This window comes from Ambystoma mexicanum, chromosome 1q (assembly GCF_040938575.1).
Source record: "Ambystoma mexicanum isolate Mex_15411 chromosome 1q, UKY_AmexF1_1, whole genome shotgun sequence".
In the NCBI taxonomy this organism is placed as follows: Eukaryota; Metazoa; Chordata; class Amphibia; order Caudata; family Ambystomatidae; genus Ambystoma; species Ambystoma mexicanum.
Window position 1 is genome coordinate 1,181,194,579 of NC_090922.1, and position 11,905 is coordinate 1,181,206,483.

At 49.5% G+C, this 11,905-nt stretch overlaps 1 protein-coding gene across 1 annotated transcript; it reads right to left on the minus strand.

Moving 5' to 3' along the window:
• Positions 1-4,047: 4,047 nt before the first annotated feature.
• LOC138561198 (putative nuclease HARBI1) lies at positions 4,048-11,705 on the minus strand. The gene is made up of 3 exons (XM_069642756.1): positions 11,648-11,705; positions 5,021-5,590; positions 4,048-4,436 (listed from the first exon to the last, which is right to left on the minus strand). Exons 1-3 carry the CDS (start codon positions 11,703-11,705, stop codon positions 4,048-4,050), a joined length of 1,017 nt encoding a protein of 338 aa, XP_069498857.1.
• Between the last annotated feature and the right edge of the window lie 200 nt (positions 11,706-11,905).

Genomic DNA, 11,905 nt, shown 5'->3' on the forward strand with positions numbered 1-11,905 from the left:
CAACACAATAGTGTCCTTGCCACTTTGTTTCCTTCACATCCCTTAGTCACAATGCATTACTTCAATGTCTTCTGGGTCCACTAACCTGCCAGGACTACCACTAACAATGCCTTTCCTTGTATACTCACCTGCCAGGATAAAAACTTCTACACTGCTACGGGTACTCTGTGGTGAGGTTTGCTACACACTTTTAGAAAAGTCCTTGACTTTAAACAACTTTAAGATCTACACCTTCTTCTGTGAGGACACACTACACATTGATGCTGTTTGTTCCACTGATTGGCAATGCAGGTTATCTTCCTCTCCTCCGTAATACCGCTTACAAAGAAGGTTTCTCTCCTGATGCTCTTTATTTCTTAATTTCACATCAAACAACTGTTGACAATGGGCCTCATTACGAGTCTGCGGTATGAAACAGCAATTACTGGCATGCCGATACTAGCGTGTCCATGTTGCAATGCCCCCGTAATTAACGGGAGATCACTAGTCCGCGTGCACTCGCGTACCGGCATGCTGGTAATCATTGAATGCACAGAGACCTCCACCGGCATCGTAGAATCCGCTATGACAACATACCATTGCGGTATTACCAATCGACAACATACCGATTGCGGTATCCCAAACAGTCAAGACTCTAGGAGTCTACCTCGACTCTAATCTCACCATGGACAGGCATGTTAATGCCATAGCCTCCTCATCAGCATACTACTCCAAACTCATCTACGCAGCAAGACCCTTCCTATCCTCACAAAATGGCCTCACTATTGCTAGGGCCATCATAGGATCAAGGTTGGACTACTGCAACGCACTCCTTGGTGGGACCTCTGGAAAAAACATCGCTAAACTCCAGTTTGCCCAGAACAACGCCCTCAGGGCCGCTACAGGTTTTTCCAGGAAAGACCACATTTCTGACCTTAGGAGGCAGGTCCACTGGCTGCCCATTAGGCAGAGGATCATCTTTAAAATCCTCTCCCTCACCCATAAATGCCTCCATGACCTTGCTCCCTCCTACCTTGCCCAGAGAATTTCACGACCCACCTCGGCCAGGCCCACCAGATCTGCCTACACCAACCTGATTTCTACCCCCAAGACTTGTAGAGTACGTGCGGGCGGTTCGAGCTTCTCAGCCCTAGCAGCCTCACATTGGAACGCCCTAATTTCGCTCCTCAGGGGGATTGACTCTCACCTAGCCTTCCGCAAAGCCTTAAAAACTAGGCTGTTCGTATGCCTTTATATCTACAGGCATACGAACGTCATTTGTAACTATGCTCTGCTCCTCTCTATGTAACTAAGTACCTTATGTTTCCTATGTTTACATAATCTTGCTGCTTACGCCTTCATGTAATAGCGCCTTGATGTCTATGGGCTGCAGTGCGCTCTACAAATGTAAAATAAAATTAAAAAAAATATGAACGGCACCATTCACAACGGCATCGCTAATACCGGTACTGGCATTACCGCCACTGGAAGTAAAGTCATTGTGCCAGAACGGGAAATACGCCGGCAGCCATCTTTAAAAACACAATCCATTGCCATCCACTGCACACAGGGCCTGTTTCAGAGAACACACTACCCTGCCTGCCAGATCATGTCTAAGGCAACCAGGAAAGGTACTGCTCGCCTGCGAACACCCAGGTTCAGTGGTGATGAACTGAACATGCTTGCAGATACACTTGTCGAGCATTCTGATGTAGTGTTTTGCACGGACCTGCGCCGTGCAGCGCAGATCAGAAAAAAAAAACATATGGGAGGAGGTGGCCTCGAAGGTGTCTGCCATGGGGGCTACCCCACGCAGCGTGAAGGACTGTAGGAAGAGCCAGATCTGCGGCTGCGAGTGAGAAACATCCTGTCTGCCAACCGCAGCCAGGGCAGGCCACAGGTGGCGGACCTGCCTCATCCATGAAGTTGGCAAGGTGGTAGGAGACGTGAAGCTCCGTCATGGATATGGAGGCAATTGAAGGGGTTGTCCATGTGGAGATAGGATTGCAACCATCGGACGATGACGGTGAGTGACCCTTTGCGCTATACAGATATCAACACACACACATGATGTCCCAAGTACACAATTGAAATCCAAATAGTTGGGAGGACATACATGGCCCATCAGCCCCACCTAAATACATCCCTAAACCAAACAGCACATCACAGCCATGATAACACACAAGCAATGCTAAAGCCACCAAAAAATGACCACACGATTACACACAAACAACACACACACACAACTCTGAGATGCTGGCATCACCACCGTCCCATTAAATTGCATGCTGCACGCCTCTCCACTACCAAACACACACTTGATACACAACCAAACAAAACATGGCACACAGCGGCTGAGCCGTGGCCGCAGCACAGAAGCCATATCACCCCTGTATGCCGCAAAACAGACACCATGGACATCATGGCAGCGCCAGAAGGATGCCAATACAATTCCCCCCATCAATCCTGCAAGCACCATGTGTGCCCCTCGATCATGCACACAATGATGCACATGACCCAAATTCTGCCAACAACGATGCATGCAGGATGTAAGTACTCCCATGACTGATACGCTGCCTCCCCATCCCCCACAGGCTGGATCCAGACAGCGATGCCAAACATAGCACATCAACAGGGAAGACACCTGCATGCATGGGCCGCGGTGAGGATGACGCCACCAGGCCATCAACCTCTAGGGCTGCACAACACAAGACTGGGGCACCAAAATCACGACCCATGGCCAACAGGGTGCACACCCCCAAGACCAGGAGGAGCAGGCTCCTACGGCAGGCACTCGGGAGCACTATGCCAGAGACATTTGTGCCATCAAGGCTAACTTGCAACAAGATGCAGCAACCAGAAAGGTCACAGCAATGAGGAAACTCCCCCACCCCAGGAGGCACCCCTGCGGACGATGACCCAACCACAGTGGCCACTGATGTGGAGGGTACACATTCCACTGCCACTAGTTCCATGGGCGAGGTGGCAGCCTCAGCACAACAAAGTGCTGAGGAGGACGATGGGCCTGAAGACGGACACTCTGCAGGACCTACCATTATGGAGGATGGCCAACACACCCCAAGCGAGCATGACACACCACAGTGCTCCCCTGACCATCTGGCTTGTGCCCACAGCACTCAGGAGGAGATAGCTGAACATGGCTTCAGCCCTGTGATGAGCATATCACCACCTCCCGTACCAACTCCCGTACAACCATCTGGGAGCACAGACATACGGGACATTGACGGATGGCTGTGCCGAATGAAGGCCAGACAGTAAGCCATGCATGACATGGTCAAAGGGCACCTGTCCAAAGGGGAGGCCACATGCAGGGCAAACAGGGAGAACATGCAGGCAATAATACGTGCAGTGAACCGTGTGGGGAGGTGGGTACATGAGGGCATCTCAGCCTTGACACAGACTGTTGACTGTATGGCTGGCTACATGGGGCAACAATGTCCTGCCCCGGTCGAGCCACAACCACCATCGACGAGCACTACACCTGCAAGCTCGACGCAGACGAGCCCTGTCCACAGGTCCCTGTGTAGTCTGCGCCGGCCGGAACCACATATCCCTCCATCCAAGAGGAGCGGACAATAGCCAGGGGCACTGGGACATGCAATGTGGCAGTCCTGTTGGACACAATTGGGCTGAGCGGGCGTGGGTTTGTGGGGGTTTTGGTTCGGTGGGGGGTGGGGGGCATGGGTGTGTGGGGGTTTTGGGGGTGGTGTGGCGTGGGTGTGTGGGGTGTTGGGGGCTGGGGGTGGTGAGGTGTGGGGGTGTAAGGGGGGTGGGTGTGTGGGGGCGTGGTTGTGTGCGGGTGTTGGTGGGGTGGGGGCATGGGTGTGTTGGGGTGGGTGTAGTCTGTGGAGTAATGCGGGTGGAGGGTTAATTCATGTACACAGTACCATTTCATTAATATACCTGTTGTGTGAACACAAATTACATGACTGGACATTACTTCTTGTGTGTTTGCCAATTTAATGTTCAACAGTGACCAGTGCCCAGAGTCCCCCACTCCCAGTGCCTAGTGTCATACATTACCGGCAACTTCTGTGACCCACTGCATCAAAAATATTGTGCTATCAATGTTTGGCGTACAGTACGTCCCTCACGCGCATCGCGACATGGCCGATGTGCATCATCTTGTTCATCATCATCATCATCTTCACCCTGTGGTTTCTGGTCCATGTCAGGTGGCAGAGGTACGTTGCGCAGGATGCACATGTTGTGAAGCATGACACATGCCAATACAATCTTCCCAACCTTCTCGGGCCCATAAATGAGTGCCCCACCTGACCTGCTGAGGCAGCAAATCTGTGCCTTCAACAGGCCAGAGGTCTGCTCTATCACCACACGAGTGCGTGTCTGTGCACGATTGTAGTCCTCTTTGTGCCGGTTCAGTGGATGCCTGACAGCGGTGAGGAGCCATGGCTTCAGGGGATAGCCAGCGTCACCTGCATGGGGGCAAATTAAGTGTAATTGTGAGTATTTATGCCATTCCATGCATGCACTACCTGTACATCGTTCATGTCCATATGCAATACATTTCCAATTTTAGCTTTTGCCATCACATCTACACAAATATCAGGCCTGTGTACTACTCGGCAAGCCATGGTGGGGGACATGGATGCCGTACACAATTTATGGACCTTGACATGAGATAAACCACTCACCCAGATGAAGTGTGAAGGACCATGTTGCACTCACATGTGAGGGGTGTGTGGCAGGTGAATAAACCAAATGCATGTTTGGCTGATGTCCTACGTGATACAGGTGGGTTTGACCATCATGCTTTCAATGAGTCGATGACGCCATGCACATGTCCCTCGACACCTTCACCCATGTGACCATGGCACGATGTGGTTGGTGGTATGGTCCACCAGTGTAGGGATTCGTCCCTTCACTGATGAAGGGTGTCAACTGGCATGCTGGTACTCCCCCCATCCCAATCTACCCCATGTGCCAGGAAGCAGACAGGTTGAATATGCATGTGCCCCTCCCCCACAAATGAGCACCATGGCCCTGTGGTCAGACTTACCCAACAGCCAGTTACACTGTGCAGCATTTCGTTCCATGTAGCGGGGGAGCATAGAATTCAGCAGCACCATAGAATCATGTGTGGATCCTGGGTATCTGGCACAGCAATGGGTTATCATCTTGCTTTCATTGCACACCATCTGGACATTGATGGAGTGGTATTGCTTCCGATTGCAGTACACCACCTCCATGTCATGCCAGACTACCAACTCCACGTGGGTGCAGTCAAGGGCACCAATGACATTAGGCATGCCTGCCAGTACATGAAATGAAATTTTGGTGTAATTCACCTCTTGTGCAGTCCATGGTAGGGATATGTAGGCACTTGCGTGCTTTAGGAGTGCATCCAGCACCTGGTTCAGCACACAAGAGAAACATGGCTGCGACATGCCATGCAGCTGCGCCACTGTGTGCTGGTAGGTGTCTGTGGCCAGGAAGTGGAGCACACACACTTCGGTCAGCAGTAGTGGGATGGCTGTGTGGATGCTGATCAGGCTGACCAGGTCATCATGAAGGAGATCCACGATGGTGGTGATGGTGTCCCTGTCCAGGCGGTACAGGGTGTGGATCTCTGCAGGGGTTAAGTCGAATGAAATGGCCCTTATGCGAGGGATTGGTGGCTGCCTGCGGGGAACCACTGCCTGCACTGGTGGTATTTGCAGTGCCAGTCTCACCCTCCTCTTCCTCATCCTCCTCCTGCGTCTCCGCTGTAGTCCCTGGTGTACTGCCTGCTCAATGAGTATCAGTGCAGGCATGTCCTCCAGCCCCTGTATGGCAACTGCTAGTGGAATCATTTTGGTCTTGGAAGGGGTGTGGTGTGTGGGTGTGCACCTTTTGTGCTGGGCCAGACTCCATTGCCTACACCTGTGGTGATTGTGTGAACCTGTGGCAGGTCTGAGAACAGCAGATTGCCATTAACGCCTGTCCCGCAATGCCAGTGTTAACGGCATCATGGTTGCCCTTCTTACCGGCATCTGGATGTCGATAGGTGCATGTCCGTGCGACTCGTAATGTCCTCTTTCTTGCGGTATGCCGGTGTTACTAGCAAGGCGGTCGCGTGCCTGCGCACAGTCTTGTACGGTGGTGCATGGTCACAGCGGGTCCCTGTCAATGCCGGTAGGACCAGCGTTGCAGGTCGTGATGGCCCGGTCCGGTAAGCAATGCCGGTTTTGCCTTACCAGCATCGTTATTACTGGACTGTCAATCTTGTAATGAGGCCCAATGTCTCTTTATCACATTTGCCTTTCTTTGGCTTAGGCAATACCTGTTGGTTTAAGGTTTATGGGGATGACAAACTATGGATCAGTTGGGCGCTGGTAGGGTATGATGGTCCAGTGGTCGCTGTTGAGCGAATTAATCAAATATATGGTCCAGTCAAGTCTTAGTCATTAATTTAGTTGTTTATTTTTGGTTAGTTAGCACCAAAGAAAACATCATTGTAGAAATGAATGGCAATTTTCAACATGGTAAATTGCTACACAGCCGACGCGTGTTTCAACCTAAGTCTTTTTCAAGGCTGTGATTAGTGAGTTGGTTTGATGGTGATGTGATGCACACAGTGAAGTGACATGGTGAAACCCATTGTTATTTATGACATATATATTCCATCCAATATGCATACATTAATAGATAATTTCAGTAATGAGGAATGGGAGCACATTGTGGCAAAAGATTGGTAATTGGCAAGTCCGTGATTGTGAGTGGTGGTGACAAGGTGGATTACAGGGCAGAAACATATAACCATTGATAGTTACATTTGGGCATAACGAGATGCATAATTACAGTTAAAGTAAAATGAGACAGAGTAAGAGACAATGTACCAAGGGAGACAAAGGAAACAAAGAGAGTCAATTAGTTGAGTCAATGGGCCAAGAGAATTTGGTATGACAGCCTTGTTGGAGGAATTAGAAAAAGAGGAGTCTTACTCAATTGAGTTAGGGGGTGGTCTTCAAGATGCTGTAGGCTGGTCCTCCCAGATAAGGGTACCAGGGGGGCTGGATAGCTGATCTGAAAGGTAGATAGATAGGATTCTAAGCAGGCATGGGACCCATGGACGAGTGGCAGAAGGGCAACTAATGTGGTGTGCCCTAATTGGCCCGCGTGGTGACTTGCAGACTGGCAGATGTGGTGACCAGTAGGGTGAATTTCGGTTGGCAGGGTAATGGAACTGGTTGTGCTCTGGCCGGGTTGTTCCCTCCTATGGTGGTGCGGCGGTGGTAAAGAGCGAGTGGTGCGGTCAGATGACCAGAGTGTGGGTGGTTCTGGAGCCCACAGCGGGGGAACAAAGTGACAGAGGATGCACTGGCCGGTGCGAGTGGCCAAGGGCTAACATGTGCCGGATGCGGCGCGTGGTACTGACCAAGTTGCTCATGAGAGAGAGCGTGTCCTGTGTGGGAACCAGGCATGCTGATAGTATGGGTTGCAAGGATAGATCATGGCGAGAACGTCTTAGTGCAAGGAAGGAATGAAGGAGTGGGGGGAGGGCGGTGCCCGGCCGTCCGCTGTGTGTTGGGAGCAGAACAAACATGCAGGTTAGGGCATACTGGGGAAGGTGTCCACTTGGTGCAGCCAGGTAGGCTGATGGTATAGAATCAAGGCGGGATGAATAATTAAGTCCGGAAAGGTTGTCCGTGTGCATGGAGGGAAATTGAGGTGGGGGGCAGTGCCCGGCATCGCGCTGTAAATTGAGGGACAGCATATGCCTGTGGTTTGGGTTCGTAAGGGATCCAACGTTATCTAGTGGGAGAGGTGATGGTGCTAGGTTATAGCAATTCGGCAGGAGGCCGGGGGGGACGTCTTGTGGAGGGGTGTCTGATGGGAGGCTTACCGTTGGCCGGGTCCGGCGAGTTCGTTTATAAAAGGGGAATTTATAAAAGCATAGCTCGGATTGGTTGGTTCATCAAGCGGTGTGATTGGTCTAAGGAGACCGTCCTGCGGGTTGGTAGCTGTCAGGGTTTATGTCACGGGGTGAAAAATTAATTATCAATTGGGAAATGACCAGACCGAGCCTTGTCCATCAGACGGATTAGTCTGATAAGGTGCTGTGGAGGGATAGCCCTGATGGTATGTTTGAACCAGTCATGGCATGCAAGTGGCCGTGTGGTGAGTTATGACGTTGCTATAGGATATGTCCCTGACGGTTGCAGAATTGGGGCTGTATAGGTATAGTCAAAGTGGAGGTGAGGGGAGGGGGGGATGTAATGTGTCCCCCTTATCTGTGGGCAGGAAAGGCAATGGTGCGTTGGCCCAGAGGTGGGCAAGACCTTGGTGCAATGGGGGCAAGAGTGCCAGACGGTAGGAAGGAGGTGTTGGTATGGGCTTTATATAGGATTAGTACATGGAAGGAAGTTACATCAATTGCGTCCCTACTACTTGTATTAGCAGAAACCTCATGGGTTTATGTATGAATATTTACAAGAAAACATGGAAATCATGGTCACTATTTAATCCAAAAGTAACAGCGCGATATTTGCATATCAGCTTTGCTTCTTTCTGGCTTAGTTGGAGTTCTCTATCTCCACCTCTTATGTCGGTTGATATTTTCTCCAGTCCCACGAAGGTGATATCTTCCTCGTTGTCCCACTGGTGCTCTTCTTGCCAGTGTAATGGCAGTGGATATCTGGTGTCCTGGGAATGTAGGGAATTAAGATGTTCCCTGATCGTTGTTCTGAGTTCTCTTTTAGTACTCCCAATATGTTTACGATTACATACACAGTTAATAGCATAAACCACAAATTTGGATTTATAGTTGATGTATTCTCTGATTGTATGTGTGTCACTGGTACTGAAAGCCAAAGTCTTGGTCGTTGTGGCGAATTTGCACATGGAGCAGCTTCCACTCTTATATAAGCCCACTGGTTTGTTGCTGGTGAGCTAGTTGCCATCGGTTTTTGGAATAGGCGCCATGAATGATGGACTGAGGATGTTTTTGAGTGTTCTGGCCTTGGTATAGGTTAGGATTGGCTTGTCTGGGATCCATGCCTTGATGTCTTCATCTATTGATAAGATATGCCAATGTCTCTTCAGAATCTTCTGTGCTTGATGGCTATCACTGCAGAACTGGGTAATGTATCTTATTGGGCTGTCATTTGTTACCTGTTTGCTGGTGTGTACCTTGGGAGTCAAAAGCGAGTTGCATTCTCTACTGTTAGCCATAGCTATGGCTGCTTGTATTGATTGTTCCGGGTATCCTCTCTCATGAAAGCGTCTGCTAAGTGTTGCACATTTGTTTCCATAAAATGGCCGGGTACTGCAGTTCCTTTTAGCTCGGAGAAATTCACATTTGGGGATATTATTGATTACAGATCTTTTGTGGCAGCTGGATGCATGCAAGACTGAGTTGACTTCTGTCGGTTTCCTATAAGTTGAGGTCATTAGCTCTGTGGCAGCTGGCGTGATAGTGATATCCAGGAAGTCGATGCTCACCTTACTTGAGGTCTCTGTTAGTTCAATACCAAAATTGTTTTCAATCAAATAGCGTTTGAATGACTCAAGTTCTTCATTTGTACCACACCAGAACTGCATTATCTTTTTACACACAGTAGCACACACTAGTTTGGGTCGACAGGCTACTAAAAAGAAATGAGTTGTCAGAATTAGAACATTCAATTGTGTGCGTTTTTATATTGCCAATGATGCCACACACAGCACTTTCCAAGCAGTGTGTTCGACATCCTTTTTCAGCAGAGGTTTGCCCCAGCACCAACATTCTACCATCAGCTGCATATTACAATTGTGCTAATTGTGTACAGTGGTCAATCATAACTGCACCCCCTTCTGGCCGCCAGCATATCTATATGCCCAGAACACCGGCAGAAAGGCAAGCAGTGGTTCAAGATTTTTATGAGTGCCGCACTTCCCAATTGTACCAGGTGCCGTTGATTGCACACATGTTGCTCTACGTCCACCTGGAGCAACAGAGCACATCTACTGTAACCGGAAACATTGGCACTCCATCAATGTTCAGGGTGTGTTTGTTGCCAAGAGCATCTGTACTAACGTGTATGCCAACTTCCATGGCAGCATATATGATAGTTACATGTTCAGGATGTCCCTGCTACACCGGGCCCTGTAAGCTTGGAAGCATGGCAATACATGGCTCATTGGTGAGTATGAATGGACATGCACATGAATGCATGTTGCACATAGACCAATAGACACTGTCAACAAATGACAATGGCCCTCATTACGACCCTGGCGGAGGACCATGGTGCAATTTGCACCATGGTCCATGGCGCAAAGCTGCCAACTCCGCCATGGGGGTTGGCGGACTTACCGCCCCATTCCGACCTTGGCGGGGCGGTAAGTCCCCAATCCCCATTTACCCTTCCCCATTCCCATTTTTGCCCCATAGGGTATAATGGGAGTGTGGAAGGCGTCAATTACGCCACCGTAAATTACGGTGGCGTAATTAACGACAAGTCCCGTAGCGCCATGGATTTTTCCGCCTGCAAAAAGCAGGCGTAAAAATCACCATGGCGCTACGGGAACTCGTAGTAGGGCGGAAAGGTACGCCATGGTTTACGCTGGCGTAAACCCCTTTCCGCCAGGGTCGTAATGAGGCCCAATGACAAACATTCTCACCTCTACAGGGGAGAGTGCCTACCCTATGAGCACCTACATGATGATGCCCATATGCAACCCCAACACACCTGCCGACGTAAGGTACAACGCTAGCCATATTGCAACTCGGAGCATAGTGGAGTGAACATTTGGAGTGCGCATGTCATGTTTCCGCTCCCTTGACCGCTTTGGTGGCGTGTTGCTATATGCACCACCAGTAGGCTGCAGGTTCATTGTGGCAACATTTGTCCTGCACAATGTTGCAACACGGCATGGCGTCCCGGTGGACATGTTGGTGGCCCCCATCCACACCCACAGGCACAATGCTTGCGTATGGCTGGGCAAAGGGCACGTGCAGAGGCTGCACGTACCCAGCTTGTGCAATCTTATTTCACATAAAATCCCTCCCCTGTGGAGTCCACACGATCCCGCAAAATCCCAGGTGCCGTTCAGTGATGACAATGAGCCAATCCACTGTGCCCACAAAACCACCCTGAGAAAGTGCCCTTGGAGGTGTAGATTTGTGTGCATCCCTTAGAACTAATAGACATTTCATCTTGTGTTTTCAAAACAAACACATTGAAGAGGGAGGACACCACCACAATGCCAACCATTTAACTAAATTACATCTGTGGCACCAAAACCATCCAATATGTAATGTTAAAGGATATTTATACCATGCACTATCCCCACTGTAGTGGTCTCCTGGCGCTCTGGAGGATCTGACTAACAAACCTGTCAAATTTGTAAGCAGCGATAAATCCTGAAACATCAAGTGTGAGCTGCAAGCCATACATGGCCTCAAAAATGTACATGGACACAAAATACAACAAGCACAATTGCATATAGCTGCACACATGTTCTAAGATGTGCATGTGCAATGAATTGAAGCACTCTGTAAAGCTATTCATATGAGCTTTATTCAAAAGCCCCGGAGCACAACACCGCCGGGAGATACTCATCTAAATGTTCTACCTGTACATCATTAGAATTGCACTACGTACTTACATTCTACATGTATACATTCCACTGACAATGATGTCAGTGACTTCAGAATTAATCATACTTTTCCACTCATCTTTAGCAATGGCTGTATTTACAGTGGCAATGATGTCTCCATCCATGGATTCAATCTCGGTACCCTGGTTGGTTGATAATCTGGAAAAACAATCAGCCACTTGATTTTGCGCACCTGGCGTATAACACACATGAAGATTATATTGCATGATGTCAAGCATCCACCGTCTGATCCTCGGCGATATGAGATGAGGTGTTTTAGACTGGAGAACATGCAGCAGCGGTTTGTGGTCAGTTTTTAGCAGGA

Bases quoted from the DNA above. Each gene is read 5' to 3' on its own strand.
- LOC138561198 (XM_069642756.1), bottom strand. From the start codon at position 11,705: ATGGATGGAGACATCATTGCCACTGTAAATACAGCCATTGCTAAAGAT. The intron at 5,591-11,647 runs GTATGATTAATT...TAACCCCTGCAG, and splicing joins TGCTAAAGATGAGTGGAAAA to AGATCCACACCCTGTACCGC. The intron at 4,437-5,020 runs GTAAGTCTGACC...GCCCCCATGCAG, and splicing joins ACAGTGTAACTGGCTGTTGG to GTGACGCTGGCTATCCCCTG.